General features: G+C 50.2%; 1 protein-coding gene across 1 annotated transcript in view; it reads right to left on the bottom strand.

The window, feature by feature from the left end:
* SSPO (SCO-spondin) overlaps window positions 1-26,833 on the bottom strand; it is a 160,628-nt gene that overhangs the window by 81,717 nt on the left and 52,078 nt on the right. Inside the window, exons 36-54 of the mRNA XM_077916267.1 lie at window positions 25,303-25,485; window positions 23,426-23,576; window positions 22,014-22,173; window positions 21,857-21,911; window positions 20,511-20,633; window positions 19,304-19,522; window positions 18,187-18,317; window positions 16,485-16,626; window positions 15,478-15,642; window positions 14,493-14,676; window positions 13,229-13,283; window positions 12,249-12,300; window positions 11,305-11,425; window positions 9,850-10,072; window positions 8,773-8,914; window positions 4,215-4,517; window positions 3,511-3,657; window positions 2,094-2,264; window positions 816-980 (exon numbers count right to left, since the gene is read on the bottom strand). Coding sequence (XP_077772393.1) covers window positions 816-980; window positions 2,094-2,264; window positions 3,511-3,657; window positions 4,215-4,517; window positions 8,773-8,914; window positions 9,850-10,072; window positions 11,305-11,425; window positions 12,249-12,300; window positions 13,229-13,283; window positions 14,493-14,676; window positions 15,478-15,642; window positions 16,485-16,626; window positions 18,187-18,317; window positions 19,304-19,522; window positions 20,511-20,633; window positions 21,857-21,911; window positions 22,014-22,173; window positions 23,426-23,576; window positions 25,303-25,485 — 2,892 coding nt within the window. The remainder of the gene's footprint in view (window positions 1-815; window positions 981-2,093; window positions 2,265-3,510; window positions 3,658-4,214; window positions 4,518-8,772; window positions 8,915-9,849; window positions 10,073-11,304; window positions 11,426-12,248; window positions 12,301-13,228; window positions 13,284-14,492; window positions 14,677-15,477; window positions 15,643-16,484; window positions 16,627-18,186; window positions 18,318-19,303; window positions 19,523-20,510; window positions 20,634-21,856; window positions 21,912-22,013; window positions 22,174-23,425; window positions 23,577-25,302; window positions 25,486-26,833) is intronic.

Here is a 26,833-nt window from a genome sequence, read left to right as displayed (position 1 = left end):
TCTTTTAATGTGGCAGCACCTGTCCTTTGGAACTCCCTGCCTCTTGACATCAGGTAGAGACGCCTTCATTGCACTCTTTTCGGTGCCTGCTAAATACGTTATTCTTCAGGCAAGCCTGTTCAGGTGCTTAGAAAGTTTCACTCCTGTTTTCAATCCTGTTTTCAGCCAGTTGTTGTTATTTCAACTTTTTGCATGTCTTAAATTATTGCTGTTAATCTTCCTTACTGCTAACGTTTGATTTATCTCCCCGCCCCCCGTAAACTGCTTTGAGGCTGTTCAGTTCGTAATCTAGTGGTGTATTCATTTTATGAAATAAACTCTGTATCTTTCATAAAACGTATACGCCACTAGATTGCAAACTAAACAGCCTCAGAGCAGCATGCAAAAAAGATGAATCAGTTGGTAGCTCAGTTGGTTAGCACATGGTGCCGATAACACAAAGGTTGCAGGTTTCATCCTGCTGCATATTCCTGCATTGCAAGGGGTTGGACTAGATGACCCTCAGGGTCCCTTCCAACTCTATGCTTCCATAATTCCATGTTTTTATGAAGGGCTTCAGGCCTGAGAAGGCTTGAGAGGGTTCTTGGGCTCGAATCCTGCTTGCGGGTTTCACTTTGGGGGCATCTGGTTGGCACCAATTCTATACGAATAAGTTTCTGTTTGCAATATTCAGTACTTGCAAAATTCAATTCCTTGCCCAAAGGGTTCGCCTTCAGGCCGGGCATCTGCAGAGACGATGAGCAGCGGAGGGAGCCTTTTGAGCCCCGCCTGTCCAGGAACCCGCTGCTCCCAGGTAAGTGGGGAGAAGGCCCTACCTGGGCAGGCCCGCAGGAAGCAGGAGCGGCTGTCAAACTCATCGCGGTCACACTGCCCCCCGGGGAGGGCGTTGCGGAGCAAGTCCCGGCGCCGGAAGGTGACCCCCAACCCGCACGACCGACTGCATTCACTCCAGGTGGTCCACGGGGACATGATGCAGTCCGCTGCCAGAGAAGGGAGAGAGGCAGGATTGGACCAGAACTATAGTTCCGGCAAAGGCCAGGAGAGAAACTTCCTCCATTTGCAGTGAAACATTCCTAACCTTGGTCTGAGCCAGTGCCCTTTTCTTTAGGACAGAGGTGGAAGGGACATTTCATCGCCCAAGGGCCGCATTCCATGCTGGACAACCTTCCAGGGGCCACATGGCCAGTGGTGGGTGGAGCCAGAGGCAGAAGTGGGAGGGGCCACAGATTTAAATTTGACACATGGCAGGTGTCAGGAGCAAGCCGGCAGGAAACCACACTGTGCAAGTTAGCTCTTCATTAGCAAGAACACAATCTGCACAGACTTGGTGGACTGTCAGAAATGACACACTGAAATGACACACAGAAATGTCTTGGGTTGGGGCACTGTTGAGGGCTTTTTGTTGGGGGGGGCATTGTGGCTGTTGATACTGATTTTGTGTATCTTCATTTTGGATTAATGTGGAAATTGTTCAATTGGGTTCTGCACTTTTTGAAGCTTTCTTTATTATTATAACTGCTTTTATGTTTGTTAGATATGTGGGGGGTTTTTATACGTTGTAAGCTGCTTTGAGCATAGTTTTAACTTTGGAAAAGCAGCATACAAATAAAATGATTGACTGATTGACTGTCAGGACTCCTGAGCACAACAGCTCATCCCCAGTAGGTCTGGCCCCATGGATCAGTTGCTGAGACTGAAAGTCCCTGCCTCCCCCTCCTGCTAAGTCCCCTCCTATCCAGAGTTTTCCCCAAGCAATCAGAGACTGTGGCTGAGTGCGGCAAACCTCTCCTCCGCCCTTTTCATGCCTCTCTCGGTTCTGGGGAGCTTGTCGCAGCAGGAGGGGGAGACACCTGCGACTCTTCTGCCGCTGATGCTCAACTTCTCTCTGCCACAGATTCCCCGCACTCACCTTCCATCCAGGCAAGTGAGAGGCATCCTCCGAATTCAGGGACACAGTCCAGCCAGGCAAAAACCCTCAAGGAAGGCTGGCGACAGAGTATGGCCGAGCCATGTCCTGAGGGCCACATTTGCCCACCCCTGCTCTCCTGCAGAATGGGGATAGGGGAGTGATTATCCGCCCCGATCTGACATACCACAGTTGGCCTCGTCGGACCCATCCTGGCAATCATGGCGGAGATCGCAGCGCCGCTCCAGCGCCAGGCATTCCCCGCTGCCGCAGGTGAACTGCTTGGCAGAGCAGACGCTGGGAGGGCCCAGTGGGGGCAGCAGGGTGGCGGCGGGGGTGGCGGGAGCAGTGGGACCTCCTGTGGGGGTGGGAAAGTGCAGTGCAATGGTTAGAGCGTCGGACTAGGACCAGGGAGATCAGGCTCCTAGTCCCACTTTGTCAGGCATAACTTCACTGGCAAGAATTAACAAGCAGTTTATATTTTGTAGTCCTTTTTATTCAGTCACCTGGTTACAAGCAAAAATCCACATCTCTCCACAAGGAGAGCAGCTGACTACTCTAAATCCTCCTCTTTCCATCTTGGGCGCCAAAGGAAAGTTCCTTCTCCTCTCTAGTCTTTGTTCTTTAATACAGACAGACCTCGTAGTTCTTGGGGAGGGAGGGTCCACCACACTCTTTAATGATGCCTCTGCTGACTGCTCCCTCCCTTCTGTCTCTCTTCCCATTATCTCGTAACTAGGCAACTCCTGTTGAAACTGCTCAGTGTCTGTGTCTCTCTCTGTTCCTGAAACTGCTGGAAATGGGGGGGGGGATCTTCCTCCTCCTCCCAGTGGTGGAGGAACCCTCTCCATCTCCTGGGGCAGGATGCCGAGGGGTGGGGCGAACCGCCCGGTGACGCATGGGTAACATCTGTACGGACTGCGCACATGTGGCAGCTGGTATGGACTGTGCACGCGCAGCAGCTGGTATGGTTGCCACGTGACTGTCAGCCTGCACAGACGCCACACGTGAGCGCCAGCCCATACAGATGTCCATAGGGTCGCCATGCAAGCAGCAGCCCGTATGGACGCCGTGCAGGGGCAGCGCCCACACTGACTGTGTGTGTGCCCTCCGCCGCTCTAGAACTGGGGGGAGGCAGCGGGCCATCTTGTCACACACACCCGGGTTGTGCCCAGGGCGGCCCACTCCCTCCGCCCCCCCTTTGTACGCCCCTGCCTCCTCCTCCTCTTCAGAGAGGAGCTGATCTGCCTGAGAATGCATTCTCCAATCCTCTGATTCAGACCATTCCCTGACACGCTTGTTCCTGAAGCCTATTGGGTGACTTGACAGACGGCAAAAGCATCCCTGGGGGAGAACCACCAACCCCTGAACTTTTGGTTAACGGCACTTGCCACCAGCCGTGTGGCCTCCGTGCATGGGTGCAGTGGCACCCTTGAGATCTTCCCTGGCACCCACAGAGCACCTGTGATCCCAGGTTGGATATACGTGCAAATTAAAAGCACCACATTGGACTCCGTTCCACGGAAACCGGAGCTGCGCCTGCGCCTTGGATCCCCGGAGTTTCTCGCCTCTTGGCAAAGGGAGCGCCAGGTAGCAAAACTCACCGCAGTGCGTCTCGTCCGAACCATCCAGACAGTCTTCTTGGCCGTCGCAAACAAAGGCGGCCTCAACACAACCGAAGACTTCACAGGCGAACTGCCCCTGGGTGCAGAGGATTCTGGGAAGCCCGGGGCTGGGAGTTCGAGTCAGCGCTGTCAGAGGAAAACAGCACCTTATCGGGGGCTGGCAGGGGGACTGACTTCCAGTTGCTCTGGGGCTCGGATCCTGTTTGCGGGTTTCCCAGGATGGCCCTCGTGAGAGCAGGAAGCTGGACCAAATGGGCCACAGGCTGGATCCAACCACAGGGCTCATTATTATTATTATTATTATTATTATTATTATTAAACATTTCAACATAACAATTTATCAAAAACATATCAACCTCATTTCCCCCCCATAAATCCCCCCCCAAAGATAATGCTGCCAGTGTTTACAATTTATCTGTTTACAATTTATCTGTAAATATTCAATAAACCATTCCCATCCTTTTCTAAAAAGTTTGTCATCTTGATTTCTTATTCTCCCAGTAAGGTTCGCCATTTCTGCATAGTCCGTAAGTCTGGCCTCCTCTGAACGTTTTCCAACTCTACAATCTCCTCTTTCAGGTGAGGCGACCAGAACCCTACACAGCATTCCAAATGCTCTTTGAGCAAGATCAGCCCCAGACACATCCCTCCGTCGCCCCTTTGGAGATGGCAGCCCTGCTTACCGGACAGCGTGGTTCGCAGGCCTGGCTGGTACGGAAAGGTTTGGGACGCGGGCAGCACCGTCGTGCCAGGGGTACCAGTGGCGAGTCTGGGCAAAGTGGATCCCAACGGCCAGGAGGTGGACCAGGAAGGCGAGACGGGATGCTCCTTGGAGGGCTGGATCCGGGGCGATTCTGGGACGCTGGTTGCTCCTCCAGGGCGCTGGGACTCCTGCGATACACTTGGCAGCCCAGTGAGCCATTGTGGAGGAGATGCTCTCTCTGGGGCAGGGGGTCTTGTGCCAGTGACCGTAGAGGTCACACCAGCTGTGGGGTTGGAAAGAAGCAGGGGAGAAGCTTGAGTGTCCGGCCTCATGAACTACAAACCCCAGGATTTGGGGTCCAAACCGGTGTCAAAGTTTTGCAGCTGCTTGGCAGCGTTGTGTAGCGCGAACCCCGTGTTTTGCAGCGCCCCCAAATGTTTTATTCTTATCTGTTTGCTTGTTTGTTTGTGTGTTTGATTGACAAACCGCCCTTCATCAGAAGACCGCAGGGCGGCTCGCAAGGTAAACTACAAAGCAAAAAGGCAAAAAAATAGTGAAAACAAAAACAGCAAAACCAAGGAGCCCCCCAAGTAATAGATACATCAAACCGGGGTTCGTGGTTAACACATGGAAATCCAACATCCGATTCACTCCAAAGCCGTACCAAAGTTTTGTAATAGTTTTGCAGGAAAATCTGCAGGTTTTGCAGTGCCCCCTTCAAATGGAGTAATTGTGGTACCTCGGTTTTCGAACATAATCTATTCCGGAAGGCTGTTTGAGTTCTGAAACGTTCGAAAACCGAGGCGCAAAGGGCAGTCTGCAAATTTAATAGAGAAAGTTGAGGAAAATAACATATACATTTAGCTTCTGAGGTGTGTTCAAAAACGGAAGCACTTCTGGGTTTTACGCCATTCGAAAACCGAAACATTCGTCAACGGAGACGTTCGAAAACCAAGGTACAGTGGAACCTCGGTTTCCGAACGTAATCCGTTCCAGAAGACCGTTCAGCTTCTGAAAAGTTCGAAAACTGAGGATCAAAGGGCTGGCTGCAAAGTCAATGGGGGGAAATGAAAAATGTGTCCCGGAAGCAGGGGCGCCGACTTATAAAAAATATTGGGGGGGCCCATACCGGGGTCCTGCCCCGGGAAGTTTTCTAAGTTCCAATGTCAGCGGCGCCCAGCAGAGCAGCCCTCTCGGCCACGGCAGCCCGGCTCTCCCAGCCCCCGGGGGCCGCCCTCCTCCCTCGCGCACCCGCAGCGTTCCCGCCCAGGGAGGTGGCGCCCCCAAGGACTCAGGTTCGGTTGTACCTGAGAAGCCGAGCACCTTGGCTCCCAAACAAATCGGCTTCTGAACAATCGAAACCCGGAAGTGAGTGTTCTGGTTTTCAAATGATTTTTGGAGGGCGAACATCCGGTGCGGCTTCCGATTGGCTGCAGGGGGCTCCTCTGGCAGAAGCCGCACTCTGGTTTTCAAATGGTTCCGGGAGTCGAATGGACTCCCGGAACGCATTCTGTTCGAGAACAAAGGTACAGTGGACGCTCGGGTTGCGAACGTGATCCATGTGGGAGGCACGTTCGCAACCCGCAGTGTTCGCAACTCACATTGCGTCTGCGCACACACAGGTTGTGATTTAGCGCTTCTGCGCATGCACAAGTGCCGAAACCTGGAAGTAACCCATTCCGGTACTTCTGGGTTTCAGTGCATCCATAACCTGAAAATGCTTAAGCTGAAGCATCTGTAACCCGAGGTATGACTGTATGTACCAGTCCTAAGGAACTGGCCAAGTAAGGCAATCAGCATCTGCAGGTCCCTTGACAGACAGGAGAGAAGCCACACTCTTGGATTTCTGTTGGTAGATGCCTCTTCCTGAGATGCTTGTATTATGCTAATCATAGAATCATAGAGACAGAAGGGACCCCAAGGTCATCTAGTCCAGCCCCCTGCAATGCAGGAATCTTAGCTCAAGCATCCCTGACAGATGGCCACCTAGCCTCTCCCAGGGAGCAGAGACCGTCTGAACAGCTCTTATTGTCAGAAAGCTCTTCCTGATGTTGAGCCGGAAAAGTCTTTCAAAGCTGCTGCACACCTTTGTTTGGGGTCCTCCCCTCCTTGCAAATGTCAGTGGGAAGGAGGGCTCTGTTTCAACAGAAAAATAAAGATTCCCCCTTTCTTCCAGCTTCCACTCATTCGTCTCCGACTGATAATGGACTTGGGAGGCTTTGAGCCCCTTGGGGAGCTGAGCTGTAAAGGACAACCTCCAATGTTCATGCATCAGAAGGAGCCCAGGAGCCCCATCGGGGCTTACCCTGCGCAGGCTGGTTCCCCCCACACCCAAACACACACACTGGGTTGCAATTTTGTGGGTCAGCTTTGGCTGGGAGAGGCAGCCCCCCGTTAAGTCTCTGCCAGCCCCCCCCCCGCCAAGTCCATGGCAGGAGACAGGCAGCAGCACCCAGACCCCAGAGGCTGCCCTTGGGACTGGCGTTCCCACACTGCCGCCTCCGCAACAAAGGCCAGCGGCCAAGTCCCCCCCCCCCAGCCGCTTCCTTGGTCCCACAGGAAAGCCAGGCAGGGGCTGCACATCCTGCCCTCCGCCTCTTCCTGCTGCCCCCAACAGACAACCAGGCCTGCAAGCTTCCTCTTCTGACATCGCCCAGGCCCCCACGCAGCCCCCCACCAGCAAAACGCCCAGGAGTTTGAAGGGACCCGAGGGCCACGCAGCCAAGGGGTCTAACTCTGCAGGGAAAAGCTTCCTGTCTTTCCTCTGCCCCCTCCCCACTGGAAAGGGATGGTGGCTGCAGGCTCTGCCCCCCCCCCTTAACATCTGCAAAATGATTAAGGCTGATACATTGTGTTACAGGATTTTATCTACCGTAGGTAACTTCCCTGAGCTGTCAAGTTGAAAGGGTACATTCAGACATAATATTTGCAACATTTAACAACTTTAAAGATGTGCGCCCTGTAATTTCCATAACAGTTGGAAGGACAAAAATATAACCTCCTATGACAACTCCTGCAACCCATGAGCTTTCAGACAAAGATCATGCATGGACAAATGTAAAGATCTTTGGAAAGTATTGATCGAAACCACAGTAACAAACGAATCAATGTATCTTCAAGGGAAAGAATAAGTAGATCCATTTGCATATATAGCTCTGTAGGCTTAATGAGATTCCCACAAAACATTAGGAAGGCCTTTCTGGTGGTGAGAGCAGTCAGACAGGGGAAGGGGCTTTTAGGGAGAGGTCGGGGGGGAGGGCATCTGCCAGGGATGCTTTAGCTGTGAGTCCTGAATTGCTGGGGGTTGGACTGGATGACCTTTGGGTCCCTTCCACCTCTATGATTCCATGACCTTTAAGGGAAGTCACCTCCATCTTCCTCTCAGAGCAGATGCCCACAAGCCCTGGGCGGGAAGAGCCCGAGAGAGAGAGAGAGAGAGAGAGAGCCCGAGAGAGAGAGAGAGAGAGCCCGAGAGAGCCCGAGAGAGAGAGAGCGCCCGAGAGAGAGAGAGAGAGAGAGAGAGAGAGAGCCCGAGAGAGCCCGAGAGAGAGAGAGAGAGAGAGAGAGCCCGAGAGAGCCCGAGAGAGAGAGAGAGAGAGCCCGAGAGAGAGAGAGAGAGCCCGAGAGAGAGAGCCCGAGAGAGAGAGAGAGCCCGAGAGAGAGAGAGCCCGAGAGAGAGAGAGAGAGAGAGAGAGAGAGCAGCCAAGCCTCCTTCACCGCCTGCCCCCCCGCCAGCCCCCTCTCCCCTCCTCCCTAGGCGGCAGCTCCGCCATGACCACAAACGGCGGCGGCAGCAGCAGCCGCGCGCGGCCCGGGCTCCCCTCGCCGGCCGCGGGAGCCAAGGCGCGCGATAATTTTCTTAAATAATGTCAGCGGCGCCCGGCAGAGCAGCCCTCTCGGCCACGGCAGCCCGGCTCTCCCAGCCCCCGGGGGCCGCCCTCCTCCCTCGCGCACCCGCAGCGTTCCCGCCCGGGGAGGCGGCGCCCCCAGGAGAGGCGGCGGCGGCAGCAGCAGCCGCGCGCGGCCCGGGCTCCCCTCGCCGGCCGCGGGAGCCAAGGTGCGCGACGAGGGAGCCAAGGCGCGCGAAAATTTTTTTAATTATTGGGGGGCAGAGCCCCCCCAATAAAATTTTTGAGGGGGCTCGGGCCCCCTCAGGCCCCATGGAGTCGGCGCCTATGCCCGGAAGCCGTTCAGGAACAGAACCGTTCAAAAACAGAAGCATTTACTTCCGGGGTGTCGGCATTTGAAAACTGAAATGTTCGTCAACAGAGACATTCGAAAACCGAGGTTCCACTGTACCACGTGCTCAAAGCAGCTTCCCATAAAGCCTCAATTGCAAAGACGGGGGGGGGGATGGTTTTCCTGGAGAAAACCTTGCTCTGTGCCAGCCTCAGCCTCCCCCTATTCCCTCTCCCCTATCTTCCATGCACACCCTTGGTAGGAGGCTGGCATAGACTCTGGAAGAGAGGCCCCGTCAGCCGACCACCTTCCCCCGGAAGAACCCTCCAGGTACCCCCGCCAGTCCCCCCCAAACTCACTCCAGGGGCAGCCGATCACCTCCATGCGCAAGGAGGGGCTCCCGCGAAACTCTGTGGGCACGAGGCGGAGGATGCGGGCCAAGATGGGCGGGCGCAGCTCCTGGCGCACTGCCGTGGCGCTGTTGAAATTGCCCTCCAGGACCTGCGGGAAGTTGAGAAGCGTAAGCCGAGGCGGCAGAGGGCAAGAGCGAGGCTCAGAACGGGCGCGGCATAGCTATCCCCCCCCCAATTGTTTTTACTGAAAAAGGGCTTTGGTAGAACTCTGCCAAGGCCTTCTAAAAGTATGTCAGCTCAAAATTAGGCATTTCCCTAAGGGAAAAGTTGACAGCTATGAAATTAGGTGCCATCGAGTTCGGCGTTGCTCCAGGTAAGCGTTGATGGGCAGAATTGGCACAGCTACTGACAGCCCATAATCCTCATTCCGCATTTTTTAGGACTTGGTCATTCAGTGTGGCAGCCCCTGTCCTTTGGAACTCCCTGCCTCTTGAGCTCAAACAGGCACTTGCTCAAAGCATTCTTGTTTGGACAAGCCTCCCCAGATGCTTAGAAAGCTATGGTAATTTTAATCCTCTTTTAGTGTTTTTTTTGGGGTGGACTAGATGACTCTGTGGGTCCCTTCTAGGTCTACGATTCTGTGATATTAGCACCATAGCTGTATGTCTTAGGACCCACTGTATTTTCAGTGACTGTAAGTTGTTTTTAAATAATGAAGGAAGGGTGGGGGCAATAAATAGATTGATAGATGCAATTAACACAACTGCTTCGTAAACAGAGCAGAAGATAAAGTAGAGCAGGATATAATCTGATTCCCATGTCTTCTTGGTGCAAGCTGAGCAGGATGAGTGCTTAGTAAGCGGGTCGTCTGTCGGGGGCCTTTAGCTGTGATTCCTGTGTTGCGGGTGGTGGGGGTGGACTAGATGAGCCTTGGGGATCTCCTCTCACGCCAACCCACTGAGCAGCTCTGCCTTCTTTAGGGAGCCCAGAGAGATCTCCTGGGAAGTGGGGGAGCCCGTCCTCAGCACCCGCTCAGGAGGACCCCGTGCCAGGCAAGACGAAGGGCATGGGCAGAGGTGGTACCTGGGCCCGCAGGGAAGCGCTAGGGCCGTATCCAGATCGGGCGTAATCCCGGAAGTTGACCCCGTCGTTGCTGTAGGCCAGGCGGTAACGGGAGACGTAGCCCCGGGAGGGCCCCCCGCCTTGCGTGACCACGGCAGTGAGGAACGTGGGCTGAAGGAAGTCCACCTGGAAATAGGGGTCGGGGTCCGAGGGGCCCGGGCTCCACCCAGGGGCCATGTTCTGCCTGGTGGGGGTCGGGAGAAGAATCAAGGTTTGGCCTATTAACCATTCAGCAAAATAAGCAGCTGCCGAGGGCATCAAGGGAAAGGGGGGCAACACAAAATTTTCCCATTGCCCATTTTTTTAACATTAATAGTCACAAGCCCTCTCTTCCTCCTCCAGGAATTCGTCTAATCCTCTTTTAAAGAGGATTTAACATATTTTGTGGTTTTCATCTTGTATTTTTATGCCCTGACGTCTACAGCTGATGGGCAGCCTACCAATTTAATAAATAAGAATAATAAATGACAATAATCATCTTGAAAGAAATAGGAACAATGTTTCACATGTGGTGGGAATGCCGACCTATTCAACAATTTTGGAATGAAATATATGAAGAAATTTTTAAAAATGTTTAAAATATCTTTTAGTAAAAAACGGGAGGCATTCCTTTTAGGTATAATTACAAAAGATGTTCCTGGCAATCAAAGGAAAGTATTCCTTTATGCAACAACAGCTGCCAGGATGCTCATAGCAAAAAACTGGAAAGGAGGAAAAATCCCATCAATAAAAGAATGGCAAATTAAACTTTGTGAATATATAAATTTGGCAAGATTCACAGCATTCTTAAGGGGACAATCAGACCAAAAATTAGCAAAAGAATGGGATCGTGTTAAAGAATATATGAAAAAGCATTGTTCTGGAGTAAGTATATCGGTATGTAACAAATGAAGCTTTGCAGGGTTAAAGAAATTGAAAAGCGGCACAAAAGGTGTAAAGATAGAAGTAATTTACATTAGACACAACAAATCAGAAAGATTAAAAATTTTGAGGACTCAAAACAGAGGAAGGAAGTCAATATGTGTATATGTATGTAAAGATTAGTATGATGGCTTGGTTTTTTTTTGCAGGTGTTTTTTTTTCCCTTTTTTGTTTTCTGTTTGCTTTGCTTTGTTTTTGTTGGTTTGTTCATTTTTTTAGGATTTTATGTTTCTAATTTTTGTTGTAACTTTGCAATGAAAATAAAAATTATTTAAAAAAAATCATAAACCCACCCAAGTTGGTGGCCGTCCCTTTCTCCTGCAACAGGGAGTTCCAGAGATTAACTATGCACTTTCTTAAGTCACCATCAAATTGTCTGGCCCCTTCCTTCCTTCTGCAATGCAAACCCCTATGGTACCCTCACACCCCAATGCTCTCTGAGCTCCCCCCATCTGTCCCTGACTCCATGAAGCTGACTTGGACCCCCAAACTTACATGTTGGGCACGATGTTGAGGCGCCCGGCGTCTGGTGGGTTCCCGTCCTGGTAGGACGAGGCGCTCAGCTGCTGCTGGTGGATCCGCCCGTCTTCCAGACCGAGGGCTTCGCTGCAGGAACCTGCATCAAGAGAGTGCACAAATCCAAGAGTTAGAGGCGCCCCCAGCTTCGCTTCCATGGATTTGCAAAGCCAGTTTTATTTTTATTTTATTACACTAATATGCCGCCCTTTGCCCAGAGATCTCAGGGCACATCACGACACGCGTCAGCTTAGAAATCGGCACAACAGCCTCTCGAGGTGGGCCAGTGTTAGTTCTGCTGTATCCGAGGTTCCCAAGAGTTTTGCGGCTCCTATCTGCTCGGTACCAGGAGCTCTTCCCCACTGCCCCCTAACCCTGCCCCATAAATAAATGAAAACCACTGTTCAGGACAGCAGTTTGGACGACCTACGAGATGAGACAATGGTAAAATTCAGCAGCGAATACTGCATGCGAAATATTTTCACACCTTCTGATCAACGAAAACAGGACAGAGGAAATTTATGGCATATTTACATATAACCACTTCCCAAACCCACACAAACCTTCACTGCCACAGATGTACGGAAGTAATTTATGAGAAAAATGAATCACTATCACCAATAATGGTCTATCTTGTGACAACTCAGAATCATGAACAATAATAATAATAAAATTTATTTTATACCCCGCCCTCCCCGGCCAGAGCCGAGCTCAGGGAGGCTAACACCAGTAAAATTACAGTAAAAACCAATTTAAAATACAGGTTAAAATTCAGGTTAAAATGCAATTTAAAATGCAGTCTCATGCTCTACCCACTGGGCTAACCCATCAACATGGAGGAATGAAAGGTGACGGGTGCAGATCTTGGAGAGAGCTGGAACCAAGCCCCCCCCTCCCCCCGTCTGGGAAGAGATGCGGTTTACCTGGCTGGGGGAAGGTGAGACCTTCAGGAAGCGGCCACCCGCTGGGGGACACCTGCAAGGATGGAGAGAAAAGAGAGTCACATTCTGCTAGCCAGTTTGGATAAACTGGAATTGTCCTTCCAGGGAGCTGACGGTGTTGCTACTTGGCTCCCCGGTTTTAACTGCACCACAGCCCTGAGAGGAAGGCTGGAAAAGGGTAACCGAGAGATACCGAGACGAGATAAAAAATTGTTCTTATATGCAACAACTGCGGCAAGAGTTTTGTTAGCCCAGAGATGGAAGCAACAGGAGTTAGAAGAGTGGGAGGTGAAGCTGATGGACTTTGCAGAAGTGGCGAAACTGACGGGAAGAACCAGCGAGATCAGGCATTCCAAAAGGACTGGAACAAATTTATATTATATTTGAAAGACAACTGTAAGCCATTAACACCATTAGCAGGGGTATCCGAAGATCTGTAAGGTGAAATTGCTACCTATCCAGGTTCAGTAATATAGTATTTTAGGTGATGGTATAACAAGGATAGGAAGCGAAGCGGAATGTAAAGATGCAAAGTTTAATTTTGTGAACCGTCAGACGGGAGGGAGGGAAGCCGTGAGGCTCAGTTGAGCCCAAGAGATAAAACAAGGGGGTACGGTGTTACGTAATGTGATTATATGTAAAACCAATGAAAATTATTATTTTTTTAAAGTAAAGAAATGCTGAAGATTGTCCAAGCTAATGAAAGATAAATAAACAGATGAATAAATATGGAAGTTTAAAAAAAAGAAAGGAAAAAGAAAGGAAAGGAAAGGAAAGGAAAGGAAGGGTAAGCAGCCCCAGACCAGACCATGAGCTTCTTGGCTGAGTGGGGATTTGAACCCAGTCCCCACCAGTCCTCGCCGGTCACTTGAACCACTTGTCCTTGGCTCCCTCCCTGCTGGAAACTTGAGTCTTTAGCAACCCGCCCCCCATCCTGCCTCGATTCCCCTTGGCACTCTCACCTGAGTTGCGTGGGGCACAGAAGGCTTCGTCGGCTGTTTTTCGGAGGTCCAGGAGCTGAAATAAATATCGCAAGGACTTTTGCTAAGGGGTTCCCCACAAAAGCTCCCAAACTGCAATCGTTGGCGGAGGTGCTACTGGAAGGAATTTTTTTATTTTGTTTTGCCTCTGATTGTAGAAGCAGAGCAGGGCCATCCTGGCTTGCTGCCTTTGCCAGGCCTCTCCTCCTCCACGAATTTGCCTAATCCTCTTTTAAAGCTATCCAGGTTGGCGGCCATGGCTGCCTCCTGTGGCAGAGAGTTCCACAGTTTAGCTCTGTAGAATCGTACAATCGCTGTTAGGATATTGATGCTCCATTCCACCCTAAGAGGAACAGATATGTGGATTGTCATATGTCACATGTCTGTTTACATTCCAACACAGCTTGCTGGGAACTTCCGCTTGTGTATTGCTTTTGCTTAGTGTTCTTCCTGATCTTAGACATGAAGGAGAGCAGACATGTTTCCTTTGTCTTGATCTATGCTGAATAAACTGCTTGTAAATATGCTTTACATATGCCTCTGTCTGCCCTTCTGAAATATACTCAGTTGAGTGTGGATTTCATGCTCTTTATTCAGCTCATAGTAGTGAGGAATGGAATTTCCCTTGAAATGTCTGCTTTATATACATTATTTACACAATAGGCCCCACGTGATTGGCTAATTCTGGGATTCTCCTGTAGGCCAATCAGGTTGCGGATTCACTTCCACCTGGGGCTGGATTGGGTGGCTCCTGCGGACCAATCAGACTGCTGCATTCTGGATCCTATTGTTCTAGGACCAATCAGACTGCCGCATTCTGAATCCTCTTGTTCTAGGACCAATCAGACTGCTGCATTTTGGATCCTATTCAACTCAGTACATAACATCTTCCGTTGCGCAGAGTTAATTACTCTGCTGATTAGAGCGTGCTCCAGCTTCTGAAGAGTTCTGAAGCTGCGGGTCGCTGTTTAATGCTGTTCCAGGGACCGGCGTTCGCCCGGCTACCGGCCAGTGGGCTGGAGCCAGCTGGGGGCCTGCGAATTGCCCCCGTTCCCTTGGAAACATCCCATCAGGGTCATCTAACCCAACCTCCTGCAACGCAGGAATCTTTTGCCCGACACGGGGCTCGAACCCACAGCCCTGAGATGAAGAATCCACCGACTGAGCTATCTTACCAAACCCACAGCCCATGTACCAGGCTGGGGGGCAGGCTCTAAAGGAGACTCCCCCCCCCGCCATGCATTACCTGCTGGTCCCAGCCGAGGGCGCTCTGCTTTCGGGCACACAGCCGACCTCATCGTCGGCGTCTGGGCAGTCGGTGACCCCATCGCACCTCTGGGAAGCTTGGATGCAGACCCCCGACGTGGCGCAGCGGAACTGGGAGGGCAAGCAGCCCCCTGGGATGGAGGGCTCTGGAGACGGGCCGACTCCTGCCAAGGGAACCCACAGCACAGATCCGGTGAAGGAAGGATCAAACAGAATTTATTACGAACCCCAACTCTGTGTAGAAAAGTAACCCAGCCTGCTAAAACGTACCCCAGTAACCAAGCCTGTAAGAAAGGGAAAGCTTTCTTTCTGCAAGCTTGCAACTCACAAAGGGTGAGGCAAAGTTTAGGCTGACCGACTGAACTGACCGCTGTCAGAAGTTGGCAAAGACTAGCAGTAAGGAAGCAACATTATCTTTGAAACTTGGAATCTCCTTGATTTTAAGAAGAAATGGGGGGGAAATTATAATGTATTTAAGAGAACACCGTAAACAACGAAAAACTTTGGCAGGATTTGAGTAATGCTTCTGATCACGCAAAACTGTGGAAAAATGGATTACTGTTCTGAAAACAAATTAGAGAAAATACGATAAGCAGATGAAAAGAAAGACTGATAATGGTAACCATGGAAGGGCGGAGGGAAGTCAAGGGATTCAGAGACTCCTAAATGAGGAGGTGAAAGATATGTTTGAATTTAAACTTGTTATATAAAACTTATTAAAAATATTAAAATGCAGAAAGAGAGAGAGAGAGAGAGAGAGAGAGAGAGAGAGAGAGAGAGAGAGAGAGAGAGAAGGGCCTTGGGGGCGCCAGATTTTGGCCATATTACGGAAGATTACCAAAGTCTGAACCTTTCCCAATTCTGCAATCTCCTTTTTGAGCAGAGGCAACCGGAACTGCATGCAATATATTAGACGGATTGCTTGGTTTTACGTGCTTCTTAAGCGGTCTCTGCCCACTACTCACCGCAGTGCCTCTCGTCTGAGAAGTCCCCGCAGTCGTTGAATCCGTCGCAAATGGCCCCATGGGGCCCAGTGGGGACGCAGCGCCCGTTCTGGCACTGGAACTCCCCGGTCCAGCAAGGCCTGGCAGTGGGTGGCACGGTTGGGGTCCCGGGAGGCTCTGGGGACACTGAAAAGGGGCAAGGAGGGTGGGGAAGTTCGAGGGTTTAGACAGAAGGAACAGCAGCGCCCAATTGCCAGGGTGGTGCGTGCTCTAGTTCAGGCATCCTCAAACTCAGTCCTCCAGATGTTTTGGGACTACAACTCCCATCATCCCTAGCTAACAAAACCAGTGGTCAGGGATGATGGGATTTGTAGTCCCAAAATATCTGAAGGGCCGAGTTTGCGGGTGCCTGCTCTATTTATCTCCTGTGTGGGGCTACCTTTGAAGATGATCTGGAAACTACAACTAATCCAGAATGCGGCAGCTAGACTGGTAACTGGGAGCGGCCGGCCAGACCACATAACACCAGTCTTGAAAGACCTACATTGGCTCCTAGTACGTTTCCGAGCACAATTCAAAGTGTTGGTGCTGACCTTGAAAAGCCTAAACAGCCCAGGATACCTGAAGGAGCGTCTCCACCCCCATCGTTGGGCCCGGGCACCGAGGTCCAGCTCCAAGGGCCTTCTGGTGGTTCCTTCACTGTGAGAAGCGAAGCTACAAGGAACCGGGCAGAGGGCCTTCTTGGTGGTGGTGCCCGCCCTGTGGAACGCCCTCCCACCAGATGTCAAGGAAATAAGCAACTATCTGACTTTTAGAAGACATCTGAAGGCAGCCCTGTCAGGGAAGTTTTTAACGACTGATGTTTTAATGTATTTTTAACCTTCTGTTGGAAGCCACCCAGAGTGGCTGGGGAGACCCAGCCAGATTGGCAGGGTAAAAACAATAAATTATTATTATTATTATTATTATTATTATTATTATTATTAGTCACGCACCGCCAATGCGCCTCGCCAATCCTGCCATCCTACCTTTCCCACAGCCCAGCAGCTCCACACGGAGGAAGATCCCATTGTGGAAGTCGCGGGGAAGGATCCGGACATGCCGGGCGCGCACCATGCGCTGGAAGGTCCTGGCCACGGGCGTTGAGTCGTCGGAGTTCCCTTGGAAGAGCTAGAGGGAGGGGAAGAGACCGAAGGCCCCATCGTCAGAACTCATTCAACTTTACAAAGCACCGATTGAATGATATACCTCCTCTTTTTCTTGCTTTATTTCTTTATAATTAAAAACTTTTCAATAAAGTATTAATACCAATGTTACGAAGCACCTTGTCATCAAAAACATATATGGACCCACCACCTTTTGAGCCATGGTCTGAGCACCTTACTACCCTGGCTATATTTAAACACATTTCTTATGAGCATCGGTTTCCCTTCCTTCCTTCCTTCCTTCCTTCCTTCCTTCCTTCCTTCCTTCCTTCCTTCCTTCCTTCCTTCCTTCTCTTTCTTTTGAAATTGAAATACTTTATTGTCACTTGTACAACTTGTATACAGTGAGATCACTCGAGCACCCCCCACTCAGCTCTCTTAGTCTTAATTCTCGTTTACTGAAAGTCAGTTGCCCTGTTGTTCTCTTTTCATTCAGCAGCCTAACAGCCCACAGATAGAAGCCGTTCTTTACCCTGTTGGTGCGACTAATCCTGCTTCTGTATCTTCTGCCCGAGGGCAGGAGGTCAAGAAAGTGCCGGCCAGGGTGTGAACCATCCCTGAGAATTTTCCTCACTCTCCTGAGGCAACGTTCTTCCGCTATTTCATCCAGCGGATTCACGGGACAGCCCATAATATCTTGTGCTGTATTCACCACTCTCTGCAGGCACTTCCTATCAGTTGATGTCAAACCCGCGTCCCACACCGTGATGCAGTAGGAAAGGACACTTTCTATTGTGGACCGGTAGAAGGAGATCATCAGATGTTGGTTGACATCGTTCTTCCACAATACTCTGAGGAGATGAAGTCTCTGTTGGGCTTTCTTAACCACCTGGGTTGTATTGATTTCCCAAGTAAGGTCTTCACTGAGATAAACTCCTAGGAATTTAAAGGAAGAGACTCTCTCCACACAGCGGGGCTAGTTCTCCTCTCTTCCTCCAAAAGTCCTGCTTAAGCTGAGATTCCGAAACTGCAGCGGGTTGGACTAGATGACCCTTGGGTCCCTTCCAACTATGATTCCATGATTCTAAGCGATACAGATGTCCTACAGCTGTTTCCCAATTAAACCCATAAGATCAACTGTCTTAGATATAGATGCACAAAATGCCGAAAGCAGCCTTTGCCAACCTGGTGCCCTCCAGGCGTTCTGAACTACAACTCCTGCCAGCGTGCGCTGACTCGGGCTGACGGCAGCTGCCTCCCAAAACATCTGGAGGGCACCAGGTTGGCAAAAGCTGCCCTGTGGGCCCATGAACCTAGCCCTGCAGTGCTGTAGGGACTTCGTTCCCCCCACTCCACCCTCTCGAGCCAGGGGTTAGAGCGTCGGACTAGGACCCGGTTAGAGACCAGGGTTCGAATCTCCACTCGGCCATGAAGATCACTGGGCCGAGTGGCTGCCTCTCAGCCCAGCCTACCTCACAAGGCTGTTGTTGTGGGTAGTAAGTGAGGAGGGAGAGAAGTAGCCATGGGCGCCACCTTGAGTTCCTTGGAGAATAAATAAATGAGATAGACCACGTGGGTCTTGCACCTTTAGGTCGGGCACGGTGCCCGCGGAAGAGGCCTCGTGGTAGTCGTGCCACCTCACGCCGTCCAGGCTGAACCGCAGGAAGAAGCTGGTCACGTAGGCATCAGAGGATCCGGCCCCCTGCACCACCACCCCTGAGGAGGAAAGGCAATTTTATAATGAGATCAAAATAAATAAATTGTGTGTTACGTGAAATCAATCAGTAGGCATAAGCCTCATACTCTTCGTCTACGCTGCCTGATCATCAGTCTACATGCACTCTTTGATATTAGAAAACAGGCACAACAGCTTGACCTACAGTCAACTGGGCTGCACTGCAGGCTGCAGCATGTAGGCACCCTATATATAGAAAGGAGCAAACTGGTGGTATTTGAGGGAGCAGGCTAATGGCTGAACTGAAATACAATTAAGAAGAAGTATGTTAATAGTGAAATAATTACATATTAAGCTCTAACTTAAAAGGATTTTTTATTCATAACACACTTAATAATGCAAACACATTGGCATTTGGCAAGAACGAAGGTTCCTTTAGAAACACAATTTACAAAGACTCATCATCTAGTCTCTAGAAACTTCCTATAACATGAAATAATAACAGGTGTAAATATACAGTGCAAACTACCAATAATTATAAATGGCAAAATGTAGGCACCCTATATATAGAAAGGAGCAAACCAGGGATCTTTGAGGGAGCAGGCTAGCAGGCGGGGCCCATGTCTTATACATCATAGGAGCCTGCACAACACAAAACGCTGTTGCTGGATGTAGGTTTTATTTCATTTGTTTTTTATCTTATATTTTGGAAATGTACATCCAGTTTTCTTTCCTTTACATTTTTTGGGGGCCCCCAAGAGAGTGTGGCCCTGAGCTATAGCTTGTTTAGCTTATACAGTCATACCTCACGTTGTGTCTGCTTCAGGTTTCGCTGCTCGCGCATACACAAATCACTAAACCACGCCATGCGCATACACAAACGCTGCACTTCTGGATGCGAACGCTTCGAGTTGCAGACGTGCCTCCAGGACGGATTACATCCGCAACTGAAAATTCCACTGTACGTAAATCTGGCACAGCCCCCACCCAACCTCAGCCGGCTCTCCAGAGCGAGGGGAGCACCCACCTGTCAGGTTCCTGGGTTCCCCCAGATCCACGTGCAGGAAGGGGGGCCGGGAGAGCAGCTCAGGATAGACGTCTGCGGGGGGAGCCCAGCCCTGGAGGTCGGCGCTGGGCAGGATGCGGTTGAGGCGGGCGGCGTGAGCCGGGTTCTCTGGCTGCTGCGAGGAAGCTGTGAAGCTGGCGTCCGGCAGAGAGGCAATGCCCAGCGGGCCGTAGCAGAGGTCTGGGTGGTGGCACAGAAGGGAGGTGGGGTTGGGAGAGCGCCTGGCATCGTGGAAACACATCACACCCAGCGTTCGAAACTCCCATCGTTCTAGGCACATTTTGCGCCAGGGAATTTCATTAGTGCGATCAGTTTCTGAGCTCTGGGAGCCTAAGATTTCATATTGAAACTGCAGAGTGGAAGGAAAGGAGGACCTTTTTCTGCCTCCCCACTTCCAGCCACTTTCTGAAGACTGGAGAAGAGACCCTCTTAAGAATATTAGGGGGGTCGGCAGGGAAAGGACTAGACCATGTGAAAAATGAACATAATGTTTTAGCTGCTGTTCATCCATTTCTGGCATTGTATTATTGTTATTTAAAAAGCACACTTAGACATTCCGTTGTGGTGCCCATAACCTAAAGGTGCCATTTAGCTCCCATATCTCAGTTTCTAACACTGGTCACATCTCTTTTAAGGGTCCACTTTGATTGGAAAAGCCTTTCTGGGTGAGCTCATCAGCTGCTCCAGCTTTCCCTCCCTCCGTTCGTTCCTTCCTTCCTTCCTTCCTTCCTTCCTTCCTTCCTTCCTTCCTTCCTCTCTTTCTTTCATAAAATTTAAATACCACTTGATCGTGAAAAACAACAACTCTCCAAAAATCCGAGCACAGAGAGAATAAAACAATAAAATGATCCATAAATACAACACGTATTCAAACAATAATATCATAAATAAAATAGAAACGGATTTTAAAAGGCAGCAACTTTCTGTGATAAAGTGCAGCAGGACTCGAACTTTGGAACTCCCTGCCTCTTGACACCAGGCAGAGGCATCTTCACTGTGCTCTGTCCGAGGTGACGGAGCCCCGCCCACCAAGCAAGTGGGAGGAGCAACCCTTTCTTGGACAACCTCCATCCCGGAAGGGGGCTCTCTCTGTTGCTGCAGACGAGAAGCCCCAAGTCACAGGCCTGCATTTACCCAGCTGCAAGGAACGATGCGCGCAGAGTCTCACCTCCGAGAGGGGGCATTGGGAAGGTGTTGAAGGGCAAGGCTGTGGTCAAGGCAGCCGGACTGGCCACGGTGGGCCCCAGGGGTCCCAGGGCTGGCACAGTTGGCAGAGCCGTCCGGTTCTCACCTGCACAGGAAGGAAACAGGAGGAGTGGGGCAGATTCTGTGGTGACGCCCTGGGCCACCACCAAACACGAGACCCTGGGGGGTAACTAGGGTTTTGAGCTGGGGAATTCTGTTGAATCTGCTTGTGACCTCAAGACTCCTGTGAGTGCTGCACTGTAGGGAGCTGAATAATAATAATAATAATAATAATAATAATAATAATAATAATAATAATTTTATTATTATTATTATTATTTATACCCCGCCCATCTGGCTGGGTTTCCCCAGCCACTCTGGGTGGCTCCCAGCAGAATACAGTCATACCTTGGGTTACAGACGCTTCAGGTTGTTTGTGTTATGGACCGCCAAAACTGGGAAGTACCAGAACGGGTTACTTCCAGGTTTCGGTGGTTGCACATGCACAGAAGCGCTAAATCGCAACCCGCACATGCGCAGATGCGCCACTGCGGGTTGCGAACGTGCATCCCACATGGATCACATTCACAACCTGAGCATCCACTGTATTACCGTATTTTTGTGTATAAGACAAGGTTTCCCCCCTAAAAAATAATGTCAAAAATTAGGGGGTGTCTTATACATGGGGCCATCTCCCCCCATTTTCTTAAACCTGAGTCCCCAAAAAAAGGGGGCGTCTTATACACGGGGGCGTCTTATAGATGGAAAAAGACTGTAATAGTAATAAAAAAGCAATAAAACACCAGACATTAAAAACTTCCCTAAATAGGGCTGCCTTCCAACGCTACAATTCCAGGATGCTACGAAATATTTGGGAATTGTAAGATTTGAACAAAGTGTCCCCAAAATTCAAAAAACAAGGAATAAGATTCCCAAGGGGCAAGATAAGGAAACAGGGGTCGTCCCCCATGATTAGCGGCAATTGGAGCATTGCAGGGGGTTGACCTACTTAGTTGTGATTCCTGCATTGCAGGGGGTAGGACTAGATGACTGCTGGGGAGCCCTCCCAACCCTGCAATTCTGGGATTCTGTGATTCATCGGAAGCTTTTAAGCAGAGGCTGGATATCCATCTGCCAGGGGTTCTTGAGCTTTGAATCCTGCATCTAGAGTTCTAAAACTTATTCCTCATTCGGTGCAGCAAATAATTCACAAACCCAGTGTATATAAACACACAGGCCTGGGGAGAAAACTGAAATTGCAGAGTCTGTCCGATGTGGGGTGGGAGGAGAGGTCTCTGCCCCCTTTCCCTGCCACCCTGGGGGGCTCACCTGCCTCCACGCAGTAGCAGCAGGCGTCTCCTCGGCCCTCGACCAGGACTCGGCCCTGCAGGAGGGAGGGATGCGCATCAGTGAGGAAGTCGGCACATGCTCAGAGGCACCCTCGCACCCTGGTGCACAGGAAGAGGAGGGAACGTGCCAGACTCACCTCAGGGCAGGCCACCGTGCTGTAGGGGCAATACTGGGAGCACTGGACGGTCAGGTTGGGCAGGCATTGGCACACCTGGCACTGCCCCGACCGCCAGCGGTCGCCGATGGCATGCGCCCGGCCGTGGTGCTCGCACTCTTCGCACGGATCCGTCTGACACCTGCGAAGGGGGAGGGAGGGGCTGCAGGAGATCATGGCTGGTGGATTCCATCCAGGGCCCCCCACGTAAGTGGGGAAAGGCAGCCGGGCAACTTCCCCGCCCCCCACAAGAGAAAGCAGACAAATCAGTTTTTTTCTTTGTTTGGCTTCTGCTGGCTGGCTGCAGCCGATTCGGGCAGTAACCATGGCAGGCAGGCGAAAGAGAGAGATCATGGATTAGAAATGTTCTCCAAGGAAAATGGCAGATTTGTGGTGTCCAAACTTTTTTCAAAGAGGGCCAGATTTGATGAAGTGAAGGGCCATGAGGGCCGACCAAAGTTGTTGGATTTTTTTTTAGGATTTAAGTTGTTGAGCTTTTTTTTGGATATTTTACCCCAAAGTTGTTGAGGTTTTTTAAAGATTTTTTAAGATTTAAGATTAAAGTTGTGGAGGTTTTTTGAGAATTTTACCCCAGGGGCTGGATTAAACAGATTAAGCCCCCGAAACGGACTTTGGACATGCCTGGATGTCGAAATGGCAAAAGTGACCAGAAAAAATCAGAAAGACCAAAAGTAGATTAAGGAATGTGTGTCTCCTGCAAAAAATGGTAAATCCAGATAAAATTTGGAAGCTGTTTTTGCTGAAGATGACATCACACAGACACTGTGCGAAACGTGGCCTGAGGGAGCCAAAGAGTCTTCCTCAGTCTGTTTTTCTTATGAAAGATATTTATATACCACCATATCTCTCTCTCTCTCTCTCTCTCTCTCTATATATATATATATACACCGTATTTTTCACTTTATAAGACGCACCAGACCACAAGACCCACCTAGTTTTTGGAGGAGGAAAACAAGAAAAAAAATATTCTGAATCTCAGAAGCCAGAACAGCAAGAGGGATCACTGTGCAGCGAAAGCAGCAATCCCTCTTGCTGTTCTGGCTTCTGGGATAGCTGCGCAGCCTGCATTTGCTCCATAAGACGCACACACATTTCCCCTTACTTTTTAGGAGGGAAAAAGTGAGTCTTGTAGAGCAAAAAATACGGTGTGTGTGTGTGTGTGTGTGTGTCTGTGTGTGTGTTTGTGTGTGTGTATGAGGCTCACAGCAATAACATCTTTAAAAAACCACATAAGAAATACTGCAAAAACGTAATGAACCGTTGAGGGAGGATAAACCCTCCATTGTGGGAGAGAAAAGTTTTCAGCTTCGCCCTCTCGTGAAAAAAGAACACCTCGTAGGGCTCCAAGCGATGGCTGGCTCTTTGTGGCTCACCTGCGGGCTTTGCGGTAGATGCCTCGGCACTGGCGGCCATTGCCATGCTTGCTGGGGTTGTTGGGGCTGCGGAAAGACCACTGGATGCTCTGCACCCCGCAGGGACCCAGGCACTCGCCCCAGGGCGACCAGGAAGACCAGCCGCAATTCACTGGCAAGGCAGGGGAAAGAAGGGAGGAAGCGTTACCAATAAGGAGAGGGGCACTGGCCGGCACATCTGCACACCTGCAGCTCCCCACTTGCCTCCCCAGATGTTGTTGGATTACAATTATTATAATATATAGAACAATTGTCTATTAAAGTTGTCTCCCGCCCTCACTCATCGCAAGAGCCCAAGTATTTTGGACAAGCTCAGTGGCGGTGGCAGGGCCGAGTGGGGCACCCCTGGGGTGCTGCCCCACAGGATTCTGCTGCCCCAGGTGACTGCTTCAGTGCCTCTCCTGGGCAGGCTGGCCTTGTGGGTGGAACATGGTGTGCCCCCCCCCCACAAGAAGATTTTGTGGGATGGAGCATCACTGAAGCAGTCAAGTACAACATTTCCTGTTTGCCCAGAGTGGACACCCAGGGGATGTTGCTCCATCCAGGAGGACTTCCTGTCACACCTGGTCTGGAGCATCCTCCCCCTGCATGTGACCAGGTAGGTGGGCGTGACCCTGGCAGACCCTATAAAGGGGCTGGTCACACAGCCATCTTCCTCTCACTCCTCTTTTGACTTTCTTGATGCCTTTGGCTGTCCGCTGGTTCTCAGCCAGCAGCACATGGGCTCATCCCTCACAGAGGATGAACCCACACCTTTCTCTGTAGAGTGGTCCCTTGGTACTCAAATGCTTTGGTTCTCAAACTCCAAATACCTGGAAGTAAGTGTTCCGGTTTTTGAACGTTTTTCGGAAGCCGAACATCTGATGCAGCTTTCGGCTATTCTTTCCAGGGCGCCTGCACCAATCAGAAGCTGTGCCTTGGTTTTCAAACATTTCGGAAGTCAAACGGACTTAAGTTTGGCGCTTTTGTTTTTGCTATTTATTTTGCATTTTTGTTTTTGAGGCTTTTTTTATTGATTTGTTTTTGTGACTGTGTGGAAGCCCGTTCAGCTACTGACTCACTGGCTGGCTGACTGACTGATTCATTGATTGATTGATTGATTGATTGATTGTGTGACTGCGGAAATGGATAAAAAAAAACCCCATCCAAACAATGACTATCATCAGTGCAGGTAAGAATTTTTTTTAAAATCATCTACAATACTGTCTTATTTATTTTATAGTACAGTACATTGATTATTGCTTTCGTTTTATGGATCAATGGTCTCATTAGATAGTAAAATCCATGTGAAATTGCTGTTTTAGGGGTTGTTTTTAAAAGTCTGGAACAGATTAAATCGTTTTGCATTACTTTCTATGGGAAAGCGTGCCTTGGTTTTGGAACGCTTTGGTTATGGAACGGATTTCCGTAACGGATTAAGTTTGAGAACCAAGGTACCACTGTAACTGCAACTACAAGCTCAAGCCTGCCTTCAGGACCAAACTGTGAACTGAATGTAAGTAAACCTTATCATTACTTTGAAAAGAAGATGGTTGTGTCATTATTGCTTTTAAGAGGGAACTAAAGGGGAAATTTACCAGGAACAATCCAATCTGGACAAGCCAAACTGGATTGCTTAACTCAAATGGTTGTGACGAATTCATCAACCAGCTTCCAGCAATGTGCAAGGAAATGTGCTCTGCTACTAGCTCACTAGTGTGAGTGAGGATGGATAATATTTAATCAACATATCCTCTCCTACTATCCACATTCCCACAGGTTTGAGCATGGGGGATCACTGGGTTGTCGGGGGCACCTCCTAGGGCATCTAACAATGCGGGGAGAGGGGCCATGCCCACCTGTGCACTCCGGGTTCTGCCGGCAGCGCTTCATCTGACCGTCCTGGCAAGTGCAGATGCGGCAATTGACCTTCACCAGCTGGCCGGGCCAGTAGCGGATGCCCTCCACCTGGCAGGGACACTCTCGGGGGCGCACGCACTGCTGATCGCTGTCCAGGACCAGCCCATCGGGGCACCAGCACCCTGAGCAGGAGAGAGAGAGAGAAGGTGGGGGAACGGAGGAAGGGAGTGCAATAATAAAATTTAAGGTCTTATATATATAATAAATGTTCATAAATGTACCAACCAAGCATGTACACAGATCAGCACAGGAAGACCGACCTGAAACCATTTTGACTCCCAAACTGACCAAATGTTTTCTCTGCAAGGAGGGAGGGGGTGAGGGAGCCTCCCCATTGTCTCAGGAATTGGGTAATCACCATCTCAAAGGAATGGCCAGACTACCAGGAAAGGCAGTCAGATAAGGCATTATCAGATAACCTGGCAGACAGGAAAAACAACACATTCAAATTTCTGTTGTAGACCACCTTTTCTGCAATGTAGGTACAGTCATGCCTCGGGTTGAAGTAGCTTCGGGATAAGTATTTTCGGGTTGCACGCTGCGGCAATCCAGAAGTAACGGAGCGCATTACTTCCAGGTTTCGCCACTCGTGCATGCGCAGGCGGTCAAAATGACGTCAAGCGCATGCGCAGAAGCGGCGAATTGCGACCTACGCACACGCAGACACGCGGACACGGGCTGCATTCGCTTCTGGATGCGAACGGGGCTCTGGAACAGATCCCGTTCGCATCCAGAGGTACCACTGTATGATGTTTGTGGGGTTAGTCTTGCGCTCCAGGGCAGGGAATTTAAAATGTCTATATAAGGGCGGACACACCTGGGTTCTGGGTCCTCCTCCTTTCCTGCGTGTGAGGAGAGCACCCTGTTGCAACAGATCAATAAAGATCAGGCTTACTAGCTGCTTTGCTTCTCAATATTCTCTGGTTGGCCTCTGTTATTTTCTCCTACCAATAGGGAACCCACATAAGGACTCTTGGATACCCCATAAGGGAAAAAGGGCAAATTTTGTTTACAACAGGAGACAAACCAGACAACGGTTTATCCTGGCCTGTTGCCTTGATACCATTTAGAAAACCAGGCTGCGTCTAGTTCAGAGCCGTCAGTTTAGGTTTCTCTCGCTTTCTCATTTTCCACATTCGATTCTCCACATCGCCACACCAATTTGTAATCTTTTAAAAAAAAAAGTTCTCCTGAAATGCATCTCTCGAGGCACACATTTCTATGGATTAGCGCTATTAGCGGTTTAGCGGCTTAGCGGCTATTAAAGGCTTAGCGGCTTAGCGGCTAAAAGGCTATTAGCGGCTTAGCGGCTTAGAAAAAGGGGGGAAAGCGGGGAAAAAACACCAAGACTCGCAAGACGTTTTCATCTTGCGAAGCAAGCCCATAGGGAAAATCATCTTGTGAAGCAACTCAAAAACGGAAAACCCTTTCGTCTAGCGGGTTTTTCGTCTTGCGAGGCATTCGTCTTGC

This window comes from Podarcis muralis, chromosome 12 (genome assembly GCF_964188315.1).
Source record: "Podarcis muralis chromosome 12, rPodMur119.hap1.1, whole genome shotgun sequence".
Classification (NCBI taxonomy): Eukaryota; Metazoa; Chordata; class Lepidosauria; order Squamata; family Lacertidae; genus Podarcis; species Podarcis muralis.
This window is presented reverse-complemented; position numbering and strand designations above follow the sequence as displayed.